The sequence below is a fragment of the Miniopterus natalensis genome, chromosome 6 (assembly GCF_054644295.1).
Source record: "Miniopterus natalensis isolate mMinNat1 chromosome 6, mMinNat1.hap1, whole genome shotgun sequence".
Classification (NCBI taxonomy): Eukaryota; Metazoa; Chordata; class Mammalia; order Chiroptera; family Miniopteridae; genus Miniopterus; species Miniopterus natalensis.
In genome coordinates this window covers 90,365,342-90,392,472 of record NC_142086.1, presented here as the reverse complement: position 1 = coordinate 90,392,472, position 27,131 = coordinate 90,365,342, and the positions used below count along the sequence as shown (strand labels likewise).

At 52.6% G+C, this 27,131-nt stretch overlaps 3 protein-coding genes across 3 annotated transcripts in view; 1 reads left to right on the top strand and 2 right to left on the bottom strand.

The window, feature by feature from the left end:
• Positions 1 to 2,038: 2,038 nt before the first annotated feature.
• MIS18A (MIS18 kinetochore protein A) lies at positions 2,039 to 9,435 on the bottom strand. Its single transcript, XM_087818486.1, has 5 exons — positions 9,141 to 9,435; positions 7,500 to 7,566; positions 5,295 to 5,417; positions 3,137 to 3,233; positions 2,039 to 2,566 (listed from the first exon to the last, which is right to left on the bottom strand). The coding sequence occupies exons 1-5, from the start codon at positions 9,433 to 9,435 to the stop codon at positions 2,441 to 2,443; spliced, it is 708 nt and encodes a 235-aa protein (XP_087674612.1). The 3' UTR covers positions 2,039 to 2,440.
• Positions 9,436 to 15,092: 5,657 nt separating this feature from the next.
• MRAP (melanocortin 2 receptor accessory protein) lies at positions 15,093 to 22,848 on the top strand. Its single transcript, XM_016208212.1, has 3 exons — positions 15,093 to 15,198; positions 21,651 to 21,750; positions 22,602 to 22,848. The coding sequence occupies exons 1-3, from the start codon at positions 15,093 to 15,095 to the stop codon at positions 22,846 to 22,848; spliced, it is 453 nt and encodes a 150-aa protein (XP_016063698.1).
• Positions 22,849 to 23,885: 1,037 nt separating this feature from the next.
• Positions 23,886 to 27,131, bottom strand: part of URB1 (URB1 ribosome biogenesis factor) — a 47,173-nt gene continuing 43,927 nt past the window's right edge. Inside the window, exons 37-39 of the mRNA XM_087818485.1 lie at positions 26,546 to 26,787; positions 25,584 to 26,177; positions 23,886 to 24,631 (exon numbers count right to left, since the gene is read on the bottom strand). Of these exons, the coding sequence (XP_087674611.1) occupies positions 24,450 to 24,631; positions 25,584 to 26,177; positions 26,546 to 26,787 (1,018 nt within the window). The 3' untranslated portion in view covers positions 23,886 to 24,449. The remainder of the gene's footprint in view (positions 24,632 to 25,583; positions 26,178 to 26,545; positions 26,788 to 27,131) is intronic.

Genomic DNA, 27,131 nt, shown 5'->3' with positions numbered 1-27,131 from the left:
CTCAGAGCCGGAGAGGAACACCAGCCTAACAGGACAGGGGTCCAACAGGCTCTGAAAAATGACTGGTGTTCAGAGACATCAATAATCGGGACAGCACAGATGAACCTAGGAAGGTGCGTTGTCACTGTCCTCTAATCAGTGCCTCTCAAATCTGACCGTGCGCAGGGACCAGCTGAAGGTCTTGGTGAACTCGGGTTCTGGTCCACAGCTTGTGAAGCAGGGCCTGGGGGTCTGCGTTTCTACCCAGTTCACAGTGCCCACCTGTGAGTCATGAGGGGCCGAAGGAAGGGCCCTTCCCTGTGGGTGGGCCAGGGCTGCTCCCTCAGATCCCCCATCCTGGGGTTACAGTTCCTTCCCACACCCAGCCAGAGAACCCGGATAACCACTCTTTTGCTTCAAGCTCAAGGGCCTGTGCCCCCCCCCCCCGCCCCAGGAAAGAGTTCAGAAGGCAAGGCCCGCCTCCCTGACCCCCTCCTAGCCTATCGAGGACCTTCTCATCCTGGAGATAACTATTTAGGATTGCCACAGGGAGCCTCGCGGTTTTCCTTCACAGCTTTCCTGACCACTAAAATCGGCAGGTTGTCTCCAGCGCCGTTTACTTCCGAGCGTCCCGTGATGTGCACACCTGAACGGGGCACGTGTCTGTCCACGAGGCCTCTCACCCACGCCACCAGCACGCACTCTCATTCCACATCTTGTTTCGAGCGGTGGAGCTGCATTTACAGCCCCCACTTCAAGAACTCAAATTGTATTTGGTTAGGAAAAATTGTTAAATACAAAATATTTTTAACTTGATGTGGGAGGAGAAAGAACAGAGAAGACAGTAGAATGATCACAGGTGGGTAATAACCCATGTAAACAAGTTCAGGTTGGTAACTTTCCCCTGAAGTCCTATTTACATGGCTAACCCTGATTTCTAACCCCACATCGCCACTGCATTTCAGGGTAGTTTCTTTTTATCAGAATCTGTCGACTCTGAACATGTCGATTCAGTTCAAAAATGACTGCAAAGGGAAGTTCTTGGCTTGCTCACAGGCTCGGAACTGCCCAGCTATTTAGCTTACTCAGGAAGAAGAAAAAAGATTTATGGACACCGGCTACTGATACACTATCGGGTACAGCCAGACCCAGAGGGACACGCTACACTGTGGCCGACGTGTACCGTGCAGTTAGGCCTACGAGGGCCAACCCTGTCCTGAACAGACACACTTCTTGTCTTTATTCCCTGAGCGCGGCCTAGCAATGGTTTCCACAGCACCTCCCCTGCACCAGGTATTACACGCGCTCCGGAGGTGCCGTCCAGTGCACGGCAGGGCCCAGCACGAGCGGCTCACCTGAGCAGCTCACCTGGTTGGCGTGCACCGAAAGGTGGCCGGTGCCATTCCGTCAGGGCACATACCAGGGTGGTGTGCAGGTTTGATCCCCGGTTGGGGCATGTACGGGAGACAACCGATCGATGTTTCTCTCTCACATCCATGACTCTGTCTGTCTCTCTCCCTTCCTCTCTAAGCATGTTGTCAGGTGAGGATTTAAAATAAGATAAAATAAAAACAAAGTATACAGGAGGATATGTGTAGGTGATATGCAAATACTACCCCATGCTACGTAAGGGACTTGAGCACCCAAGGCTTTGGTATCCGAGGGGGTCCTGGAACCAACCCCTTGTGGATATCGAGCGACGATTACCGCACTTTACTTTCCTCCAGAAGAGGTACAGAATGTGGCTGTGATCACTAAGGTGTTAAGATACAGCTTTTCACCCTGGCCGCAATTCAGTTTCATAAAAATCAATCTTAAAGCACTGTTTTAATCTTTACTCTCTTCCTGATTATAAAATAACACGTGCTCACTGCAAGTCTCACATTACAGAAAACTGGGAAACTGAACACTTCCCAGAATCCCACCCCAGAGATAACTCACTACTTCTCTCTTTGGTAAATATTCTTACAGATTTGGGGACAAACAGTAGTCAGTAAACAGGAACAAGTGGAATTCTCTTATTACTAGAACAGTCCTGACAGATAATCCAGCTGACCGATTCCTCCAGAGAACAGCCTGTGTTTATTTCAGAGAAGACAACCACACAGTGGGCCGAAAACCTCCAAGATCCTCTTACCATTCAACATTAAATAGTACTTGAAGTATTAAAGGTGGAAGAAAGTTAAAAAAGTACAAAATGAAGAATGAACTTGATACAAAGGAGAAAACAGTTCAGAAAATCATGGCAGTTTCTTACCAGAATATAAACTCCTAAGTTCTATTTCCAGCAAGTATCATGAAATGGGGTTCAAAATTCAAACTTGGAAAATAGTCGTCTCTACCATGAAATACAGCCACAAAAGTAATTCTACAATTATTCTCATCTGATCAATACTCGAGTTTGCAACGCGCACAGAGTCCAGGTGAGGTAAATTGGAACAAGAACTGCTACACATAAAAATTACCCATTGGCAGGGAAGTCAAGGGTGGGAGACTGGGAACAGATGTCAGCTTGGGAACTGGCGAAGGAAAACTTTGTTTCCATGTCCCGCAGCTTCGTTTGTAATATTTTCAAAACATCTTCCATCTATTGCAGTGAAAAAAGATTATTAAAAAATACACGATTATGATTAAAATCATACATGGTTAAGTGATTAAAATATACATCATCAATACAATTTCTGAATATATTACCCATTATGCAAGATATTCGATGTGTATTTAACGAAATTACTTAAACTAAATTTTATTTAAATAACACACGTCTATTAACAGTAGTTCTCAGCCTGATCGGCAGCCTTTTTATTCAGTCATCACTGTCCTGCCTCTCCAGCCATGAGCAGATGTTAACACGCAAAGCAAGACTGCTTACGCCATGAGAACGGGATCAAAAGAACCAGTGATGTGACTTAAACATATGCTTCTACTAGTGTAATAGTTTCAGAATATATACTACTTTGATTTGGCATGAAATGGCTTTATTACTTTTTTTTTGATAGAGCTTTAGCTTAATTTGTAGTTTGTCCCCAAAACTCAACCTTACTGAAGACTGAGACAGACCAAGTGCGCCAGGGTGACAGTCCCCAAGCAAAGCAGATGCCACATGAGGATGCCTCACCGACAGGAGTCACACAGAGAGAGAGCAGAGCAAAATTACCTGCTTCAGAGAGTTTTCTATTTCAGTTCTGCTCTCAAGATTGAAAACCTCCTTATCGTCTGACACAATCTTCTTTTCAGAGGACCCTAAAACATAACTGGACAGTACAAAGTTAGATATAAAAAGTGAGCAAATATTAAATTTGTGTCTGTTAATAATATTAAACTTCTAAGTATATTACACTGTATGTCAGTACCAAGTAAACACATAAAACAACTATTTTTGTTAACAGCTCCCTATGTAGAAAGCTGTGCTACATATAATCGTGTCTTCCTCCATAAAGCTTTGTCCAGATATTCCTACACATTTCCCAATGCTATAATCTTTTGTTATTGGGAATAAGCTGGGTGGCAAAACATCAACACTCATAGTTCAAAATTTTATTTTAAAGTTTCCTTATATAACATTTCGGGAACATGTATACTTTCACAGTTGACCTTTAGTAAATAATAATTTGTAGAGTCAACTCTTGATTACCCAAACTTGGGCAACCTCAACAGTCATCCTCCAAACTGCATTTTGCTGGACTCTCTGGGGTTGAGATGCTGTGGTTCAGAAAATACTGATGAGCAGAAAGACTGGCCTGGCCATGGGAGGAGAGCAGGCCAGCGCTGGGAACTGAATAATATCTAAACAGTATTTCTCAAAGGAAAACCGGACTCGGTTGCATTTATTTAGTAGATTCTGTTATCACGTAGCAACTTCACTATGTGACTTCTTTTATCAACTTAGAACAGTCTTGTCTTGAAAACCCTGCTGATTGTATATCTAAAAATAGCATTAGAGGCAAAACTGCAGAAGGCAATTAACAACCTGTTTAGAGGGAAAAGATAAGATGCAGTGGAAAAATTAAACAGCACTGAGTAATTTATGAAACGATAAATAAACATCACAGAGGGTGTCTACTCCTGGTTCCACTCCTGGTGTCCAAACCAGGTTCCTCAGCATTAAAATTCTGCCCAAGAACAGCTTCTGTGCCGTGATCCCCAGTGGCAAAACCCTCCACTCCTATTCTTTTGCACAGATGCCTCACTTTTTAAATTCTGTATCAACCCCACCACATGAGAGTTCATATCTTTTAGTTTCCTCTCCTCACTTAATTTCCACAAATCTCTGTCAAAGTCTAGAGGAGACTAGGGAGCACCTGCTCTGCTGGGCCTTCTATTCACATATGAAACCAAAGCAGATCTGCGCCCCCCAGACAGACCTGCTTTACAACAATGAACCGCACGTGTAGTGTTCTTTTGTGTGAGAGCTGCAAAAAGTTTGGTTTTAAAATTTTGATCCAAACCTTTCCAGTTTCAAAGAAGGTGGAAAAACTGCACTTATCAAACAATAGTTAGAAGAGAAATCATAATTATAATAAAAACAGGGATTTAATTATTTTGAGAGAAAAAATCTAAGAACTACAACAGGTGACAAAACCCTTGAGTAATCAAGGTAGAAGCACGTTCTTTTTTCACAGGCAGTTCTTCTGTCCTGATTCGCAGGGATGTTAGGCGTCTTTAAAGCCTTGAGGGTTACACCTTTTCCAGGTTAAGTGGAAATACAGTGGGGTCAATTGATTTACCTAATTCTGTGTTTCCTGTAAAACACGGCCAATGAATCGGAGGGGCATTAAGATGCCTGACCTCGTCACCAGACCCTAACCCTCCTTGCTGCCTAACCCCTTCTAGAGAGGTCGGCGGGCGAAGGCACCTCCCTGCGTCTCTTGAAAGAGCGGGAGGCAGTTCTTTGCTGAACTCAAGACAGAAGCAGCTGGACTGTGCATCTCTACTTTCCCAGAACACCGAAGGGACTTCTTTACTAACCAGTTTGAAATTGCTACTTCTTCAGAATATTCTAGGAGATCAAGAACTGAGGAGGAAATAAAGTGGACAAAATGTACTGATCCACACAACTGCTTTAGAAAATCCTATTAAATTAAATTTGATTTTTAAGAACCACCAAACATATTTTTATTCTGAAAAATGTTCTCACAGTGTTTTCTCCTTACAATGCAAATGTCTGACCTTCCCAATCTCTGGCGTCACTGTCAGAAATTATTACTTGAAAACACATACTAACTGAAGTGTGGATTTAGTTTTGTTTTCCTACCAACTTCTCTGCAAACTTTCTGAGAACTATTATGAGGTGCTTGTTTATACGTCAAAATTACCTCTCAGTGGCTTCCACCTTGAGGCAGAACAAGTCCCTCTTGTAATCCAGGTGGTTGGGGGTGCACCTGTAGACGTAGCCGAGGGCGAGCGAGCATCCCGCGCAGTGCAGAGTCTCCAGGATGCTGCGCAGAGAGACCCACTGCTTTAGCAAACAGAGCAGCAACTTGTTACAGCAAAGCCGCACTGTTAACACCCACCGGCTGAAACGATGACTTGCTAAAGTCTGTAATTCCCACCCTACTAAACCACACGCATAAAGACGGGGAATGTTTATATGAGGGATGCAGACGGTCACTCCCAGGACACACTGCCGTAAGCACCTAGCGACAAGGGGCACATATGAGTGACAACAGAGGATACTAAGGTGGTGTTTGGGGGAATGTAAATGCCTCAATCTGGTAAACTTTTTTAAAACATATTTTTATTGATTTCAGAGAGGAAGGGAGGAGGAGAGAGAGAAACATCAATGATGAAAGAGTTAACTATCAGCTGCTTCCTGCACACTCCCTTCTGGGGATCGAGCCCACAACCCAGGCATGTGCCCTGACCGGGAATCGAAAGGTGACCTCCTGGTTCATAGGTTGATGCTCAACCACTGAGCCAAGCCGGCTGGGCTCAATCTGATAATTTAAAAAAATTATCTAGTTATGCCCTGGCTGATATGGCTCAATTGGTTGGGCCTCGTCCTGTGTACTGAAAGGTTCGATTCCCGGTCAGGGCACATGACCAGGTTTCCGGCTCAGTCCCCAGTGGGGGGCATGCAGGGGGCAGCCGATCAATGTTTTGATATCATATCAATGTTTCTCTCTCTCTTCCTCCTCTCTCCCTCCCCCTCTCCATTCCGCTCTCTAAAATCCAATAAAAAAAATCTTTAAAAATAAATTAAAATAAAAACTACCTAGTTATAGCAAATGATACATTTATGGCAGTAATATAAAAATTCTGAGTCAATAAATGAAAAATATTAAGTACATGACACACGGCTGGTACGCGGATTATGACAACAACGGTGAGGGTAATATCAAAACAACCAGAGTGGGGAAGCCCAGAAGAAAGAGCACTTTGCAGGAAACGAGGAGACTCAGGCACCATCCTGGCTCCTACGACTAAGTGGTCCTGTGGCCTCAGCTAAGTCCTGACCTCCCAGGCCTTGCCTCCTTCACCTGCAAAATGAGAGACAGTCCAAGGCTGGGTTTCCCAGTGCCAATCACCTGCAGGCCAGAGCACTTTCTGTTACATCCACAGACTGCCTGTATCAGGAGTCTCATTCTCCTTAAATAGAGTAATTTTTAATTGGAATATACTTTGACTATGACAGTCTAGCATTATAAACATGAAAAACCAGTATTTTAAAATACACTTAGCCTGGCCGGGCGTGGCTCAGTGGTTGAGCGTCGACCTGGGATCCAGGCGATCGGGGTTCGATTCCCGGTCAGGGCACATGCCCGGGTTGCGGGCTCGATCAATGACTCTCTCATCATTGATGTTTCTGTCTCTCTCTCTCCCTCTCCCTTCCTCTCTCTGAAATCAATAAAGATATATTTAAAATATATATATATATTTATATAAAATACACTTAAAATATATATGATTATTTATTTGCTTCATTGTTTGTGCGCCACCTGAAGTTATTCCATACACGCCAGTAGGACATGCTCCGGGCAACAATGACTAAGGCGGAGCTGCCCGTTTGGTTTGCTGAGGATGCCACTCACAGCAGATGGAGGCAATGTGCCGAGGGGACGATCCCGGCAGCCTGTGGAGTGGCCCCGTGTAGCCCTGTCTATTTACTGCAGCAGCCGTGTGCGTGTATGGACGTGACCATGTGATATTAGCACTTTCTACAGGTGCCAACACATGAAAAAGGTGGGGGCACTGGTCTAAGGCACCCTCTGGCCCTGAGAGCTCAAGATACAGACACTTTCTTTTTCTATATTTATTTTCAATTTTCTCCAGCACCATGCCCACCGACCTCAAAAGGGGATGTCATAATGTGCCTTTAGAAACTTACAGACTCTTCCACCTCAGTGCCTAAAGGAGGCCACCACCACCCCAGAACCGGTAAGTTACAAGGACTAATTTTATACTGATGACCAGGGAAAATGTTTTATCCCAAGTGCTCTTACTGGTAATGATCTTCTTGAACATTTTTATCTGAAAACTATCTCTCACATTCACACTCACATAGACGCGGCCTCACTCACCACCCGTCTTCATTTTCTCGTTTGGACAGTATCTGTTCCTCATCCACAGAAACATTGCAGGAGACGCCTGGAAAACAGGGCGCTGATTAGTGTGGTCGGTCAGAACTCGCAGGCAGACGCTGAAAGTGCTTCTCGTTCAACTTTTAGTTTAGAACTCAAAGCACCAGAAAAAATAGGAGCCCAAAGTATGTCTTTCTCATGCACACACACTCACACGCACACACTCACATGCGCTAATATGGGAAAATATTCAGAATATATGTGTGGAATTTAAAAAGCATGCTTCACGTATAAATTATATAACCTCAAGTGTGTCTTTAAAATGTTACATGTTTAAATATGCTGATACACGCATGGAGCCTACTAGAGAAGTATAAATGAGAACAGGGTATGTTAACTCTGGGGCTGCAACAGGGTCAGGGGTAAGTCCTTCACTTTCACACCATCCAGCACTATTTGATTTCAGTAGATCAAAGGGTTAATCCAAATAAACTACTGGGGGAAACGTTCTTAGGCTTATGTTTGACAACTAAAAAGGCCTCAGCAATTACTGTTAATGAACTGATGTATCCTTACGGAAAACAGAAGGTATCAAAGTTTCAGGCAATGGTGGACACTGGTGTTCTCCTTTCTTCCCAATATTTTACTCCGGGAAACTTCAACTTGAAACCCACAAGCCCCAAAGAAAACAGCCATTTTTACACCAATTCAGAAAAAAATATACATAAACCACTCCCCTAAACAAATACGGTAAAAACAACAAAACAAGGGAAGGGCAGGAAGACACACAGGTCACCGGTGGGGCCAAGATTAAAAGCTTGGCCTCCGGCCCTCTAACTCTTCTACTGGACCCTCCTTCCTCTCCAATGCTCCTGGGGTTATTGGTGCTCTCACTGCAAGTTCCCTTCCTAATATTTTTCTATTGTTACTGACTTTTGGTGAGAGAGGGACAGACAGAAACACCAAGGGTGAGAGTCACATCATGGATGGGCTGCCTCCCAGACGCCCCCTACTGGGGACCCAGCCGGCAACCCCCGCAGGTGCCAGGACCAGGATTCGAACCGGCGACCTCCCGGTTCACGGGTCCACCCTCAACCGCTGAGCCGCACCTGCCGGGCGCAAGTTCCGTTTTTAAAAAAATTTTTGTAGCGTTGTGCTCTGTCTACTCTATGGTGGGAACACGAGGCTGTGAAGGCGGCGGCTGATACAGCGGATAAGGCGTGATAAAATCGATCCTGACATCAGCCTGCAGGACGCAGGCAGCCGACGGGCTTCAATTCCCCAAATAAACCACGTGCAATATTATTTGCCACTGAACGGCCTGCTGATTGCTGTGGGGAGGGGCACAGAGCGGCCGCACCCCAAACGCTGGCAATTCGGTTGGTTATTTTTTTTTTTTTTTGATGCTCACAACTCGGCAGCTGCAGCATCTGCTGATGGATGGGGGACCGCGGGAAGGGCCTGTCGCTCGCGGGCCCACGGGGCGGGGGGGCGACCGGCGCCCCCTCTTTTCCCCGGACGGCTCACGCGCCCCGATTTCTGCGCGTGATGACCCCGCGCGGCCCCGGGGCCCCGCCCCCCCACCTGGCCGCCAGGCGCGCCCCCGGGGAGCGCAGCCCCGCCCGCCGCCCGGCCACTGACTTCGCAGCAGGATGCAGCCGGGGTCCGGGCCGCGCACCCAGCTCAGCGAGTCGCCCAGCGGCCGCCGGCAGCCGGCGCACAGGAACACGAGCGGCCGGGCCCCGCCGCGCGCGGGCGCCGCCCCGCTCAGGGAGCTGCAGGTGCCCGTCCACTCCTCCAGCAGCTGGTGTTGCACCGCGTCCTCCGACAGGCGCTGGCTCAGCAGCGAGGGCTCGCGCCACGTGCCCCCGTCGCCGCAGGCGCAGCTGGTGGCCGAGCAGCCGCGGCAGCTCCGCTGCGACGAAACTCCCGCCATCTCCGCGCCCGGGCCGCCGCGGGGCACCACGGGAGACACGCCGCCTCTGCGCCTGCGCGGGGCGGGGCGTGGGCGGGGCGAGGAGGCCGACGCTCAGCGGGGCGCGGCGTGAGGGGCGGGGCCTGGCTGACGCACGGCGGCGAGCAGCCAGCTGACGCGCAGGCTGGAGGGCGTCACCTGTGCGGGCGTGAGGCCGGCTGCGCTGCACCGGGGCTGGAGGGCGCCGCCTGTGCGGGGCGTGCGGCCCGCTGCGCTGCACCTGGGGTGGTCTGAGAAACTGACGCGCCTGCGCTGTCAGCAGCCCCTCCCGAGACCGCCACAGCGGTTCCAAAGCGGATATGCCGCCCCACGCAGCACCCGGAGGTGGAGCTGGGGCACACCTGCCTTCTCTCCCCCCCCCCCCAGGTGCCTAAGTCACCTGCGAGCTGGTTAAAGCACCGACTGCTCGGCCCGCCGTCCCAGACGCGGTTCAGCGAGTCGGTGGGGGCTGAGAAGGAACAGGAAAAAGGGGAGAAGACAGGAATGAGACCTTGACAATTTTGCTGGAAGGATTGGTGGCTCTTTAAAAGTGCTCTGGCGGTTGGAGAGCTTGGGAAATTAATGGCTCTGATTACGCGGATTTGATTGTAATTGCACGCACTTCCTCGCACTTACCCATGGGGAGGACAGTGAGGTGTGGCTACAGGAGTGAGGCGTGTGTCCCCTTTAGCGTTGAGAGCGCTGGGTGCAGCTGCATTTGAGGACCACCTGGTCCAACTCTTACTGGAAGAGAGATGTCAGGGAGGCCTGGCACCCCCAGCTGCCTTCCCCTGCCAGCTGGCACCCAGAGGATGCTGCCCCCCACACTGAGGCCTCAGGGACCCACCACAGTCAGAGCCCTCCTCAGGGGTAGCATGTGCTGTGGGAAGAGTGTGGGTGGATATTTATATCTGTTCCAGGGGTGGATATTTATGCTGCACCTTTTTAAAAATCCTGAGGCAGGATGTTCTTTAAATAGTCTGTTTCCCTCTGCTGGTTAATGTGTGGAATCACGATTTTCCTGTCTTTAACAGGGATGTTTCATCCGCCTGCAAGTTGGAAAAGAGTAAAAACATGGGATTTTCAGAAAAACTGTAATACATTTGAGCTTGGAGGGAGTCATCGAGATGCTGAATCCACGAGTCTCACTCTGCAGATAGGAAAGCTGAGACCCAGTGTGGTTCAGAGGACATCGGTCCTGTTAGTTGCAGAGATGTGTGGACACCTGGTCTGCTGCATACTCAGCACCCTTCCTCTCTTGTTGGGAAAAGGGTTCCACCCCCATCTCCAAGGCTGGCTCCTGGCATTGCTCACTAAGTGCCCCTGAAACCGGACACAATGGGTCTGGGCTGCCTGTAACCACTTGAGTCAATTAAGCAGAGACAAGGTTGAATTGTATATGAGGGTTTGTTCCAGTATTGCCTGCAGCATGGGCGAGCAGCAGGATCCGACTACATAAAAATTGTCCTACTGCCCCGCATAAGCCAGCTGCTTATATTGGGTAGATTACATGGGAAAGATTACATGGGAAAGTAGGAATTACAGGCATGGGGAAGTAGGCAAGGCAAAATGCTCACAGGTTACAGGCAGTGCGTGTTGGGGGTCACAAAGGGCAGGCACCTCTGGGACTCCATCATTTTGGCAGCAAGGTTGTTAATCTTCTCATGATGATGGGCAGTTCTCGGATAAAGAGAATGGACCCCATACTAAAGATAATTCCCGTGTCCTGGGTGTACAACATTCAGCCAGGTCGGAGTGTGCTTTCTGAAATCAGAACAGAACAATCACGGTTAACAGAGCATGATTAGTATTGCTTATAACTACAGCTAGTCCCCACTATTCTATTTCTGCCCCAACACACCTGACACAGAGCTGGCCCTGGGCGCTGTTCACTAAGTGCATCTAACACAGGGCAGGCCCCGGGCACTGTTCACTAAGTGCATCTAACACAGGGCAGGCCCCGGGCGCTGTTCACTAAGTGCATCTAACACAGGGCAGGCCCCGGGCGCTGTTCACTAAGTGCATCTAACACAGGGCAGGCCCCGGGCACTGTTCACTAAGTGCATCTAACACAGGGCAGGCCCTGGGCACTGTTCACTAAGTGCATCTAACACAGGGCTGGCCCGGGGCACTGTTCCCAAAGCATTTGTTTTCCTCCCTTTCAGGTTTCTCCCTCCACCCCCACCCTCACCCCGGCACCCCTGCAGTCAATCCACAGTCACCAGAACAGCTAAGAAGCACCCACACCCCCTGTAAAAGAAAGCACCGTAGAAAAACAACCTCACCTTCAAGCTTTGGGTTATAAATCAAAGTGGGAAGAAAAACAGTGCTCACGGTCAAGGTCTTCGAGGTATTTGTTCATATAAATGTGTCATTATTATCGAGACTTGGCCTTCACGGGGGTATTAGCTCATACTAATGTTGAAGAAGAACCTTTATTTTGTTTTTATTTATTTTTTTTAATCCTCATCAGAGGATATTTTTTCCATTGCTTTTCAGAGAGAGTGGAGGGAGAGAGGGAGAGAGAGAAACTTCAATGTGAGAGAGACACATGGATTGGTTGCCTCCTACACACCCCCCGACTGGGGCCAGGATCAAGCCTGCAACCGAATTATCAGGTACGTGCCCCTGGCTGGAATCAACCCACAGGACACTCTAACCACTGAGCCAAACCGGCAAGGCCTCAAAGGAGAATTTTTATTTATTTTATTTTATTATTATTTAAAATATATATATATTTTGCCTGGCTGGGCACGGCTCAATGGTTGAGCGTCAACCTGGGATCTAGGAGATTGTGGTTTGATTTCAGAGAGAGGAAGGGAGAGGGAGAGAGAGAAACGTCAATGATGAGAGAGTTGTCATTGATCGGCTGCCTCCTGCACGCCCCCCACTGGGGGTCAAGCTGCCAACCCAGGCATGTGCCCCAACCGGGAATCGAACCTCGATCTCCTGGATCCCAGTTGACACTCAACCGCTGATCCATGCCAGCCGGGCAATGTCAAAGGAGAACTTTTAAATCTGTTTTCCTACCAGGGCACTTTCATGGGTATTTTAAAGTCAAGGTTATTATCAGAGTAATAAGTTCATTTTCACAATCAGTATTTTGTCAGGTAGAAGTGAAAATTCCAAACAAATGAAATTAAATTATGTTCCATTGGAAAATGCAGCAAGGAAGGAAGGGAGGGAGGAAGCAAGGGTTGGGGGAGGGAAGGATGAAGTAGGAAGGGCTGGGGGAGGGAGGAAGGTTAGCTTTACTGTCAACTTGCCTGGGTCACGGGTGCCAGGTATCTGGCTGAGCACTGTTTCTGGGCATGCCTGTGAGGTGTTTCCGGAGGAGACGAGCATTTGAACCAGGGGCCTGAGTAAAGCAGGGGCCCTCCCCAGAGCGCATGGGCCTCACCAGTGTACTGAGGGCCTGACTAGAACAAGAAGGTTGACTCCCCTCTGCTGGACTTCCTGAGCGGGGACACGAGTTCTCCTGCCTTCAGCCTTCAGACTGGAGTGTACCCCTTGGGCTCTCTGGCTCTCAGGTCCTTAAACTACCCCCGGTGTTCCCAGGCCTCCGGCTTGCATTCTGTGAGTGCATTCCTGATAGTAATAGTCCTCTGTGTGTGCGTGCACGCGTGTGGGTGGGGGCGCCCGTGGGTGGGGGCGCAGGCTGCAGGAGGGCGGTGATGGTAGCTGGAGGTGGGACACTCTTCTCGAGGGGCTCTCCAAAAGGCCGGTGCAGGGAGCTGCAGGGCACGGAGAGCTGGAGGCAAGAAATGAAAGGTTCCTCTGCATCCACGGCTGGCGCTGTCCCGGGAAGTGACGGATGGATTGCGAGGGCGGAAGTAACGCAGGAGAGGAGGGGAGCCAGATGGAGGGTGGGAAAGGGGAGCGGTGAGGTGGGAGGAAAGGCCACCTCGCTGGCAGGCGGCAGTGACGGCTTGTATTAATGGGAGCCTACTGTGGATGAGGTGCTGCTGTGCCTGGTTGTCCACCTGTGTCCTGCCAACCGCCCTGGGCGACCCCTGTGAGGGTCCTGCCATCTCACCATGAGGAGAACCCCGCTGCAGGGAGGAGGTGGGGTCACCTGTCCAGGCCACACAACTGTAGCAGGCGGAGCCAGCATCCAGGTCGGCTGTCTGGCTCCAGCTCCATGCGCTGTCCCCCCACTCCACTGCCCCTGACTGAGTATGCGGGAGGGTGCAGGGACTGTCTCCTCCTGGAGGCAGGGCTGGGTGTGCAGGCTCCACCCAGGAGAGGCCAGGTGACCTGGGCTGGCTGTCTACACTGTCAGTACCTAGCTCCACTCTGGCGGTGTAGACCTGTATCAAGGATGCTAGAAAGCTGGTGTATTGGAGGGAAAGTCCCCATAATTCTGAGTATTTTAACTTCCTGACTCTCAAAGGCTCGATTCCAGGGTTCCTCTCGCATTTATTCCTGCTCCTTCAAACATTTAAAATACTCCCCTTGACTGCGTCTGCGACTCCTAGAGCAGCGAGTGTGTAACTTGGAGACAGGCCCTAACGGAACCCAGAAGCACCCTTGTCACAGTTGTCCTCACCCAAGAGCTGGGTCAACCATGGGGCCCTATTTCCCAAGATCTCGATCCACCCATGTGGGACCTCGGCCCAGACAAACAGCCTCGTCCGTCTAAACCCATGCAGCCCACTGGCTGGGTCTTGGGGGCTTAGATAAAAATGGGGGGAGGATACTCAACAGGGGTGGGGGTTCCTTTGGCATGAGAGAGGTTACATGCTCAGGGCCGACGTCACAGTTTCCACCCTCGGATGATGAATCTCAGCCAGTGATCTGCTGGTTGCTCAACAGCACCAAGTACTTACTGCCTGAATGTGGGCCAAGGGCACTGCTAGGCTTTCGTTTTGGTGTTATTAACCCTTTTATATACAGGGTGTCCCCCAAAATGTATACACACTTTGCCTGGCCGATGTGGCTCAGTGGTTGAGCGTCAACCCATGAACCAGGAGGTCACCGTTCGATTCCTGGTCAGGGCACATGCGGGGTTGCAGGCCTGATCCCCAGTAGGGGGCGTGCAGGAGGCAGCCGATCCAGGACTCTCTCTCATCATTGATGTTTCTTTCTCTCCCTCTCCTTCTCCCTTCCCTCTAACAAAATCAATAAAGACGTATTTAAAATGCAAACCAAAAAAAATTTTTTTTAAATTTTAAATGTATATACGTTAACAGCTGATAGCTCAATTTTGAAAATGGAATGTATTTAATAAACACTGCCTTCATAATTATTCAAAGTGTGTGTATACAGTTTTGGGGGACACCCTGTATTTAAGGCCTCGCTCAGCATCCCGTCTTCCCAGGGGCCCAGGATCTGTTGTCCCGGCCACACGGAGGGGCAACCCCAGGCTGCCCGGTGACCACCTCAGCCTCGCAGCTCCGCTTGTCTTGGAGGCTTGCCAGGAAGGGGCCGATGGACTGCTCCAGTGCGTGCCCAGCGGCTGAGGCACATCCCCCGCCCAGCCCCCCACCCCGACCTTTCTCCAGCCAATGACTCCGGCCCGTGGGTGGCCTTGAGCCTGTAGACCCACAGACACACTTGGACGGCTTTGCGGAGATCGTTGACCAATCTGCTCCGCGGGCGGCCAGTAGCTCGGATGTGCTGCTCCGGGCGCCGCAGACATGGCCAACGGGACCAACGCCTCCACCCCGCACTACAGCTACGAGTACTACCTGGACTACCTGGACCTCATCCCTGTGGACGAAAAGAAGCTGAGAGCCCACAAATGTGAGTCCTGACCGGGGGAGCGGCCACACAGAGGCTGGGGTGGCCTCATGACGGGTTTTCTGTTCACTCGACAGCTGTCCCGGGGGTGCCGGGACCTGACCCCACACCCCAGGGTGTGAGTGAGTAGGGGGACGGGGGGAGGCTGTCATTGTCTGTGAAAAGCTTGGACTCACCTCCTAAGAAACAGACACTCTGGGAGCAGAATATGCTTTTCAGAGAGATTTCTTGATACAGTTTCTTTGATCCGGGGTTCCAGTAAGTGAGGCGAATTTCTTCACATTGTAGATTTTGGGTTTTCTGTTGTCTGGGTGCAGATTTGGGAGAGTTATTTTGTTTGTCCCCTAAGATTTATGACTTAATTTCTATTAAAATACCCATCAATGGCCCTGGCCGGTATGTTCAGTGGTTAGAGCGTTGGCCTTTGCACCAAAAAGGTCATAAGCTCGATTCCCAGTCAAGGGCACGTACCTGGGTTGCAGGTTCCATCCCCGGCCGGGTCGGGGCCAGTGTGAGAGGCAACTGACCGATGTGTCTCTCCCACATCGATGTTTCTCTCTCTCTCTCTCCCCTTCCTACCCTCCACTCTCTAAATAAATAAATAGAAAAAGTAGCCTCAAGTTAGGAACAATAAATAAATAAAATAAGATAAAGTAAAATAAAATAAAAAAATACCCACCGATGTTTAACCTCATGGTCTCCGGAAGGACAACCGGACCGAGTTCACGCCTCTTGCTCAGCTTCCTTCCAGTCTTGGTCTCTTGGGTAACTTGGCACTTTGTCAGCAATCTCCTCTGACCATTCCGGCTACTCAGGCAAGACAAGAAGTTAGCTGAGGGGATGAACGAGCAGGACAAACAAAACAAAACCCCTCGGCCCTGGGAACCCACCCCCTGCAGTCTCCAAGGCCTCGGGTTCCTTGGGTGTTTGATCAACGACAGTCACAGTATCTGTTGAAAAGCAAATGCAGTCGCCAAGGGTGCAGGAGCTTTCATATGAAGAGAAAGATGGTCTGTTACCCACCGGCTCAAACCAAAATCGTGTGGCGTCCTAATTTAACGATGGGGGGCCGGACCCCAGCGCAGCCCCGGGGGAGTGGGCCGGGGTGTCCTGCTAGGACGCCCTCCTGGCTCCAGGTCCCTTGACAACTCCCGGGAGCCAGACGCAGGCACCCATCCGTGTTTGCTGAGGACCTGCCGGGTCCCAGCACCTACGAAGCTTTCTGGAGCTCAGTAGGTGTCGAGTGTGTTTCCTGACGCAAGGCACATAATCATAAAACCGCAGTGCGGAGTTTTGCACATACAGCCCACAGTGAGGGAGGCGGGTGTAAGGAAGAGGGTGCCGGGTAGAAATAAACGCCTACTCGCATACATTGTCAAAGTCCAGACTTCGGGGCGCGCACTGATCTGGACATGTGGATCTGCCTCCAGGAAAGCTTCTTTTAGAATGAACATAACTGAATAAAATTCTGGGTCCTGACATTGTGCTCCAACCCTACCTGGGACCCAAAGCTTCTCCCGCTGCCTTGGGTCGGTCTCAGGACCCCCACCCTCAACCTTTGCTCCCCTGTGAAGAGTAATATCTATTGGTATTTTATGAGAAGTCATTCAAGTTATACATCCCGGGGGATGGACAAAATCACTCTCTTCCCAATCCTCACACAGAGGTGGAAAACATGAAGTCTATGATCTCACCCAGCACGTCGGAACCCCAAACAAATAGACTAAACTCTATCAAGAAACCCATCATAGGAGAATATGTGATTTCAAAAGCATCTTAGTTTCTTAGGAAATTCATTCTGAGTTTACGACAGAGGCTGTCGGATACTATTTTACATACAGACCCATAGGCGACACCCACAGCGACAGGTGTACCTGGGCCGCCTTTATTCCTGTTGTATCCCAGGTGCCCCAGGCTTCAAGTCTTACCTGAATTTAATTTCTACTTTCTCTGAAAAAAGTTTGGGGTTAGACAATACTGTGTCCCCAGGGTGTTTAAGCCCTGCGTAGGTAGTTGTCTACTTGTTCCCTGGGGGCCAGCCAGGAGGCAGCGGCCATGCAGGGGCCGGGCGCACACCTGAGCTCTGCCACTGACTGCACAGTGACCTTGAGCACGTAAGTTACCAAGGCCAGGCCACCATCAGGAGGAGGGGCACAGCCCAGAGAATTCAGTGTAAAGAATGAACAAAGGGCCCACATAACTCTTTCGCTCAGAGTAATCTATTTCCGGTTACAGCTTTAGCCATGACTTCTAATTCCCCAGCAAATGGTGCATCCTGTGGGCATTTCAGGGCAGTGACAGGAATTTCTAAAGACATAGGAGAGTGTTTACTTGGACCCAAGTTCCTGTCAAGGTGGCTCCATGTGGAGGTGTGACTCTCGATTGATTCTGCTGTTGCTCAAAACCTTGGGACTCTTCTTTCGGAACCGACTTTGCTGGCCACAGCTCATTCTATGACATATCTACGGTGATAAATTATGTATATTTTTTGAGGGTGAATTTGCTTTTGGGAAATAGTTAAGAATCATAAAGAAACCAATCAGGTGGATGAAATTAAGCCAGTACGACCCGGGGGGAAAAAATAAACTAGGAACCTTGTAACGTAGCAAAACTGGTGTGTGTCCCTGAAGGAAATTCCAAAAGAAGAATTTATAAATGTTTATGAGTGTTTGATCCATACATGCATTTTAGAAACATTGCCATGATTCTAAGGTAGAGAGAGAATGATTATTTTGAAGGTCAGAATTCATTCGGATTTGTAAGTTTGGGTACATTTATTTATTTATTTTTACTGATTCACTAAAGAAAATTGGCCACAATTAACAGAGCACCGGGTGGAACAGAAGTTGATTTCTCCCTCATGTGAAAGTCTGCAGGGGGGGCACTGGGTTGGCTCCATGAAATACTCAGGATCCCACTTCATCCGTTCACTGCTCTGCCATCCCTGGGACGGGTCATCCGTTCACTGCTCTGCCATCCCTGGGACGGGTCCCTCATCCTCATGTTCCCAGCCACGCTCTGGGCAGAAAACGTGGTAAGAGAATAAGAAGAGATGGATACAAAGTAGCAGAAGTCCAGCAGTCTGCACAGAAAGACTCCAAGAAACTGCCCAGTAACAGTTCCGTTCACGTCTCATTGGCCGGAACCTTGTCACATGACTACACCTAGCTGCAAGGGAGGCTGGGAACTGTAGTCTTTCTCCCCGGCAGCCGCGTGCCCCTGAAGGCAGAGGCTATCTTACTGGGGGGTGCGTGGCTGCAGACAGGATGGACACCCAGCCATCTGTGCTGCAGCTGCTCTCACCTTACAGTCGCGTGAGCTGGTGTGGTCACTCGCCGCAAACCCTCTAAACAGAAATAACGTAGTTCTACTTACGGGCGATTTCACGACCAGTAAACAAGGAACGGTGCCATATGCGTTATACATACATATTATCTTATTTAATCTGTGTGATAGTCTACATAACGCATACCATCACCCCCATTTAACAGATGAGGAAACAGGTTTAGAGATGCAAAAACCCCAGACCGTCTGAGATCACATAGCTAGAAAACGGCGGAGTCAGAATTTGAACACAAAACCACCCACCTCTGGAGCCTCGGGCCTTAACCGCATTGTCAGTCCCCCGAGAAGGCAAAAGCCTTGGAGTGAATCTTCTACTAGGACCTGGGACTCCAATGTGAGTAGCATTTGGAGGAATGTTAAAACTGAGGCTTAGCAGTCTTCACGCAACAAAACTGGGGTGCCTACCATGAAGAGGAAGTATTTCAATTAATTTGCTACCTCCAAGCTCTGATGAGAAATCCCCCAGCATGACCTGCCTCCCAACCATGCCATCCAGGACCTTCTCTTGTCAACCCACTGTGGTCACCTCACTCCCCTCAGTCAGCCAGCATGGCCCCAGAAGGGAAGGGAGGAAAGGGAAGGGAGGAAAGGGAAGGGAGGAAAGGGAAGGGAGGAAAGGGAAGGAAGGAAAGGGAAGGGAGGGTGTGGAGAAGAGGGAAGGGAGTCAGTGAGGGGGAGGGAGGGGGAAGTCCCCGTGGGCTGGACCAGTCCCTTCTCCAGCCCTCAGCTCCGGGTCTCATTGTTGTGAAAACAAGCCCTGGGTGTGTGACCTTTCCCAGCACCCGGGGTGACAGATTTGTCCTGGGACAGAATGTTCTCTCCAGTGAGCGCAGAGCCCTGAGGCAGAACCTTCTGCAGGAAATGGAAAAGAACCCCGTTTTCTTGGCTGCCTTTCCCAGCAGAACACGTCCAAAGCATTTAATACAGGAAACGGCTACCGATCGCCCTTCTGGTGGGACAGAACTCACATTCACGTCCGCAGGGCTGTGCTCTGAGAGAGGTGTTGTCTCACGTCCTGCTCGGGGTGGGGGACAGTGGCCCAGGGCAGGAGCAGAAGAGGGGGGGCAGTTGAAGCCATTTCCTTAGAGGCACTGATCTAGGAGCTAAAGTCTCCAACCCTGTGTTGTTATTATTTATTTTTTTGTTAATCTTCACCTAAGGATATTTTTTCCATTGCTTTTCAGAGAGAGTGGAGAGGAGGGAGGGAGGGAGGGAGGAAGAAACCCTGATGTGAGAGAGACACAGCGACTGGTTGCCTCCTGCTGGTCGGCCTGGAAGGGAGACTGGGGGGGGGGGACTGGGGCGAGCCCAAAACCAAGGTATGTGCCCTTGACTGGGAATTGAACCCTCGACCCTTTGGTGCACAGGCTGACGCTCTAACCACTGAGAACACCGGCCAGGGCGAACCCTGCGTTACTTCTATGAAGGAAAAAGCACATTAGTGTCTGCAGAAATCTAACCCCCTTACAGAACCGAATCCCCACCCACATTTTCTGAACGCTTACAAACACTCGCCCTTCGAGGGTGTAAGTACGTTGTGCCTCTCAGGGACAGAGCTGGACAGAAGCAGGCAGGCCCCGGAACGCACGTCACCCGGCATTCCTTGCCGAGGGTCAGAGAGGGAGCGTTTGAGAGCTCGCTCCCCGCGTATGCTGTCAGTTCGGCTCAGATAAACTCATAAAAACTCTCAAAAGAAAAAAAAAGTGGATGTCTTTGCAAAGTCCTTAAGCTCAGGACAGACGGCAACAACCCCGTTCGCATTGCCCAGGAGCCCAGGAGGTCCCCTCAAACAGCTCAGTGCTCGGGGGCCACCAGGGTCCTCAGCCCAGGGACTGAGTGGAGGGGATGTGGGAGCAGCCAGGGTCTCCCCAGTCCTTGCCCCTCGGAGCCCGATGCCAAGCTGCGGCTGAGCAGGAGGCGGTGGGGACTCCGACTCCTTTCACAGGGCTGCGTCTTAGGGCGGAAGTGACACTACTCAAATGCCGTGAATCACCCCACAAGTGACCACGTATCCCTGACACCCCCTCATTTGCTCACTCATTTGTTGACTTCCTAAGCGTCTTCCATTTGGACAGAACACATGGGCGGCAGGGCAGGGGCGGCCCTGGAGGCATCGAGGGCTTCAGAGGGGGAGGCTGGCAGGACGCCAGCTCCCGAGGGCCAGGCTGGCCCCTCCGAATCCTAAGAGCTGCCAGCAGAGCCTGGCTCTGCAGGTGCTTAACACGCCTGTCGGTCACCATCCTTCAGCAGCCTCTTTGGTCACTTCTGTCGGTGTGCAGCGTTCCCCGGTTGGGGGCACCTTGTCCTGGCTCACCAGCGTGTCTGAGATGCGAAAGGTGCAGGCACTAACTGCGAGCCCGGTGCTCTGTGCCCACAGCGCCAGCCACCCAACGGGAACCCTGCCACATGCAACGGTTCCCTGGCAACCTACCGAATGTTCCTGAACTGGAGCCCGAAGAAGGGCACTTCCCGACCTGCTGGTCTTCCCAGGGCCCAGGAGCGTCCAGGCGTGTTTCCTGCCCCCTCCGCCCCCGGCCACAAACACAGCCATCATGGTCACTGCAAACGTGCCTTTTCCTCCTGCCACAGCCCCCAGCTGGCCTGTCCACCTGAAGGAGGGACAAGCTCTTTCCAAGTCCTCAGTCCTGGCCAGGGCAGGGCTCCGTTAACATCCCCCGGGGGAAGGGATCGCCCTGCCAGGGGCACGTGCTCCGGCCCAGGCTCTATCTCCTGGGGGCTGCTCACCAAAGCCCCCTGCAGCCCTCTCGGGGCGGGGAGGGGGACCACCTGCCCCACGAGCTGCCCCAGGCCCGTCTTCTCCCTCCCAAGGAAAAAGGAAGGAGGGAAATCCATCTTCTGAGCAGCAGTAACAGCTAAAAAAAGCGCATCCGCACCTGATTTTTACTGCTTCCCCTGAGCAGACAACCCCTCCACACCGACCCAGTGGCTGGGGGCTCTGGGAAAAGTCACTTTCCTCTGCCCTGTTCCTGCCCAGCAGCCGAGAGGCTGGGAAAGGGTGGAGCACCCACCCTGCCCTGTCCCGCAGCTCTGGGCCCCTCCCTGCGCCGGGTCCGAGTCACACGACACTGACACGCCTCTCGCTCCTGCAGACTCCGTGGTCATCGCCTTCTGGGTGAGCCTGGCGGCCTTCGTGGTTCTCCTGTTTCTCATCCTGCTCTACATGTCCTGGCCGAGCTCCCCACAGGCCAGGTGAGCGGGGCGGGCGTGGGGACGCGGGTGATGCATGCGGCTCAGTGGGGAGGAACCCATGCTCCTCCTGACTGGCGGTGCTCACGGAGGACACCGCTGCCCAAGCACTTGGTGCCCGACGTGAGACGCTCAGGACAGTACCAAGGGTCCTGAGTAAGACTCAGGAAAGAGAACTGTCCAGCTGCTCCCTGACGAGCTGCTCTTTCCATGCAAAAGAATAAATAAATAAGGTCAGCTAGCATCTTCTGCAAGGAGGGCTCTGGTCCCTGGGTCCTTCCCTGACCCTCCATACACACTAAGGTTATAGTCACAGGGAAAGGGTTCTCCAACTTAGCCACTTGTCAACAGGTCTCCTCATGTCACCCCAGGATACCTGAGGTGACCGTCACCTCGTCATTGGTGAGACGGAGGGCGGGCGGGGCGTAGTGGCCGTCAGCCGGGCGGTGTCCACCTCCCCCAGCACCTGAGCACAGGAGGCCACCCAGGGCGGGCAGGCTGCTAAGACGCGGCCTGAGGTCTGAGTTCAAGATGAGCTCACTCTGATCTGTGGGCGGACGCTAGACCAACCTGCGCCCCACCCCCATGTCCCCAGCTGCTAATGGACACACAAGGAAAGCGACCTGGAGGGAAAGACCGAGGACCAGGTCGCCACCAAGCACCTCCTCTTGTCTCCATTTCTCCACATGGTGACCTGTTGGGCTGGGCTGGCCCTCAGGTGTCCGCTCTCTGCAGAGGGGCTGGAGCTCCGTGGGGCCTTCCCTGTGGGCTCGGACAAGCAGGAGGGTGGGACACAAAGCCCTGGAGGGGCTGTCCTGGGGCAGCCTTGACGCCTGCCTCATCTTTTTCCATAGGAATGCCCAGCACCGCTCCACGTGCCCCTGGAGTCTCCACCTCGACCTCCCCCTCTGCGTCCGGAGGCACCTTCTGCTGCACAGGGCCTCCCAGGGGACCCCACAGGCCTCACTGAGCTCAGCTGGGGAGGGGGAGCCAGGCAGCAGAGCATCCGACGCCTCTGCCTCAACCCCTACTGCCCCGGAGGCCCACCCTGCCCTCCTGTGGGACCAGGCCCTCGATGGGGACCCCCACAGCATCAGCTGACCTGGGCCACAGGCCCAGCCGGCCTCCAGCTGGAGACAGTACTGACAGTGCGACAAGCCACAGCCACTGTCCGCAGCGGACGCGCAGCTGTGTCAAGAGGCATGGTGACGTGTCCGTGACGTGATCCGAGGCCGCAACAGCCCACCCGGCAGGGGGAGCAGCCCCGAGACTGCAGCTCCAGTGCACCCAGCCGCTTCCCCACTGCCTGTGCTGGCTTTGGGAAGGGCAGAAGATAATATCCATAAATAAAGATTTGAAATAGTCACCCACTCATCTTTCCTAAGCCACTTTTTAGCTTCAAGGTTACTGCTGCAACATTGTATCGACCGTGAGCTCGCTTGGCTGCCCGCTTGGCTGCTCTGTACCTTTCTTGGACGCCCAGGTCCGAGTGTGGCCTTGCCAGATGGGGGACAGCGGGTCATAAGGGAAGACAAGGGGAGACTGAGTTGGAGATGCGGGAAAGGGGGGAGGAAGGAACACGTCCTTTCCGGCTCGGATCTGCATGTAGGACAGACTGCAGAATACTCTTGAAGGACATTGCTGTCGGTGTTTGGGGGGGACAGGAGAGGGGGTGACTGCTCTTTGCCTCCAGATGATGAGCCCTCTTTGTAGTTAAGAGGAACTAGATGCAGATAAACCCACTCTGTCTTGGTTAAAAATCTTATTAAGAAAAGCAGGAGAACCTAGAGAACACTGGAGGTACAAGGGAGTAAACGTGAGGCTGAAACCGCTCTCAATGGGGTGTGTTACACGGCCAAACAAGCCGCCACCTCCCGGGTGACGGGCACGGGTGCCACTGAGCTGACGGTGACGACCGAGAGCCCCGGGAGCCCTGGTGTGCGGGGTGTGGGAACACGCCGAGCTTTGGGTGAACAGGCTAAAATTCTGTACCGTAAACTGCTACATTTCACTGCCCACACTTGTCAACTATGACACCAATTAACGCAGGATCTTAAAAGTCAAACCCTGGCCTCCAACATGCAGGTCTTGGTGGAATAAAAATAGCCTTTAACATCAATTAAGTAAAACACAAAAACTTAACAAAATAGACATTTATTATCAAGTTATAAAATTCAAAATCCTGTCTTTGGAACACAATTTAAAAATTACAGGCTGCCTTCTCAGCAGAGGTCAAATTGATTTCATCCTGTAAAGATCTGCTGCAACACCCTTTTATTTAATAAAATAATTAAACTGGTAGGAGCGGATATATCTACAAAGTTACACAGAGCTGTTGCTTCTTACAGAGACGGCTTTAAACGCCTCTGTTCAGACTCTTTTATGTGCCATACTGGGGATGTTTCAGCTTTAACGTTAACACAGGAACCCCTCATGAGCTCAGTGTTGCCTCCTGTGAGGTGTTCCCTCTGAAGGACGGCCCCCCGAGAGGAAGGGTGGGCCCCACTCATTGCTGGATGGGCCTCATGGCCCTGAAGGGCCCACGGCCACCATAACACCGACCACGTCACAGTCCCTTGAGTCTGTATATTGGTCAAATAAATAAAGTCAACGTTTCTTGCCAGGAAACTGAGCCCACACACTTGTCCCTCGCACACCTTCTATGGAAAGTGGCTCAAACGGAGGCGCCAGCCGGCAGGGTGTCACACGTCTGGGGCCAGGGCAGCGATGTCCTTGCAGAGCCCAACGATGGCCTCCTGGTCACCACCCGGAGCATCCTCCACAGCATCACACACCATCTGGACGTGGGTGAGGAGGGCGTCTGGCTGCTGGGCCCCCAGCCAGACGTCCTTGATGTACAGGGACAGCAGGAAGGCCGCGGAGGCTGAGGAAGAGGGGACAGCAGGGATGTCAGGACGCACGTCTACTCAGCCAGAGAGCATGTCATCCCTCCACACCCAGGGACACGGGCGTTGCAAAGGGCCAGTGAACTGGGCACACGCCTGCGGCCGCCGAGGCAAACAAGTGGGTAAAACAAACTAATTTTGTTCTTGCTTAACTTTTGGGTTAATCATTTTTGTACCCTGAAAAACCATCTTTTTATTTGATGAATGTAGAAAAACTCTTGGTCTGACTCCCCGCCCCAGACCCAGACTGAGGTCAAGGAATCACCCCCCACCCAATCCTTCCCTCCAAGGCACGGGGGGGAGGGGGGCCTTCCAGGCACAGACTCAGTTCCCCAACTGCAGCCAGACGAGAGGACAGACCGGCTACCAGGTGGGTAGCGGCCCCTCGCTGCTCCCGGTGTCCTGGGAAAGGGCCCAGCCTCCCAGGTGGAGGGGCCACATGAGGATGCCCACCGCTCCTCTTGGGCTCTTGCTCAGGCTTCAAAGCCTTTGCTGTTCATTCTTCATTTGTCCATCCAAACCCTTACTAGGCACCTGCTGATGCCAAGCACGTAAATGTGTGTATCTGTACTTGTGTGCATACCTGTACATATGTGTGCACACACGCACACGTTTGTATACTCATGTGCACCTGACCACCATGTGGAATGTAATCCTTCGCTTAGGAAATGGTGGACACTTAGGAAAGCCACTGGCCTGCGGGAGGGACAGTCCCCGGTGGGTCAGGAGGTTCTGGGGTGAGCCCTCCCACACTGTGAAACGATGGTCACTAAAGGTCTCACCCACAGGCAAAGGCACTGGCTTCCCCACCCTTCACGTTCAGGGCCCAATGGGGACTTCACGGTCCCCGGAGCTGTGCTGAGAGGCTGCCCCCACCCCCGCCCAGGGCACCTCCTCAGCTTGACTCCCAAGCCAGCGTCCCAGCATCACCTCGCGTGGCTTCCTCCTCAGGGTCCAGAGAAGACAGGCGGAGGGTCTCCACGGCGGCGGGGAGAGGAGTCCCCGCAGGGCACAGGGCCACCACCAGCGGCAGCATGACCATGTTGAGCAGGGCGGGCACACCAGGCTCGGGCTCCCCCAGCCCTTCCTGGCCACAGAGCCGGCTGTACAGCTGAAAGAGGCCACTCCGCACTCTGCTGTCCCTCAGCAGCTCGGCCACCACTGCTGGCTGGGGCACAATGTGGCTCTGAAGCCAGCGGAGGAGGCCTGAGGCCTCAGCCCTGCTCAGCGGGTGCTGGGCTGCTGACCGCAGCACCCAGCTGACCACCAGGGTGGCGACGGCATACATGGGGCTGGCCTCATCACTCTGCGGGGTGGCTAGGTCCTCAGGGTCCTGATCGGGCGCAGGGCCGGGGAACACCGGCCCCCAGTGGGTCAGTATGGACCTCAGGAGGCCCCTGCACGTCTCCAAGCTGGACGCCGGCAGCTCGGGGCTGGCTGTCTCCTCCACCTCCCCAGGCTTCCTCTTCCGGCCCCGAGGGCCTCGGGCTGGCACAGTGGGCTTGTTCCTGTCCTTGAGCATTTCTGTCAGAGAGAGAAGATGGGTGAGACTGATGTCCCCACAGACTGGGCGGTGGGCGCGCGATGGGGGGGCGGGCGGAGAAGGCTCACAGGCACTGAGTGGCCGGCTCTGCCCCACAGGCCATGCTGCCTGGGGCACAGCGAGCGCGGGTACTGGACCGGGACTGGTGTCACTGCTATGACAGGGAGCTCCCTGGCGGGACAGAGCTGACCCAGAGCCAGGCCCCCCAAGCCCCCCTCTAGGCAACAACGATGGAGAGGCACCTCTAAGTCTCGTCCGCCACGGGGACGCTGCTCAGAGAGGGAAGGACATGGCTGCTCAGGGAAGCAGGGCAGCAGGGAACCGCGACCACGCCGTGGGCCCCACGCACTCAGCAGCTCCCTGACGTGAAGCTTCTCCGCAGCGGCTCGCAGGGCCTCCTGCAGCTCGGCGTCTCTCTCGATGAGGCTCCACTTGTGCAGGAGAACAAGGGCGTCCCTGGTGGACAGCACCGTCTCGTTCACGGTGAAGCGGGCCATGTCCCTGAAGGCCTGCAGGACGGTGGCCCGGTACCTCAGCACGGACTCGAGCGCCCCGAAGAAGTCGGTCAGCTGGGCGGAGGCCAAGGTGGGCCTGTCGGGAGGACCGAATGAGCAGAGCTGCCTCCTTGTCCAGCCCCGGACGGGGCGCCAGTCATGCCGCAGAGCAGCGGCGCCCACAGGCCACCCCCCAGCTGCTTCCCTTCGCAGCCAGGACGGCAAGAGCCGGGTGCTTGGGACGGCAGCAAGGGGGCCGGGCCGGACTCCATCCTGGGGGCACAGACGTCTCCAGAAACCACGGCTGATGGATAGCTGGGCAGAGCCTGAGGGCCAGGTGTGGGCTGCCGGACACTCATTCATGACTGCCCACTCCTGTCTCATCAACTCGGACTCAGTGGGAGGCCCAGAGCGCCTGGGACACACTGCCCACGGCCAGTG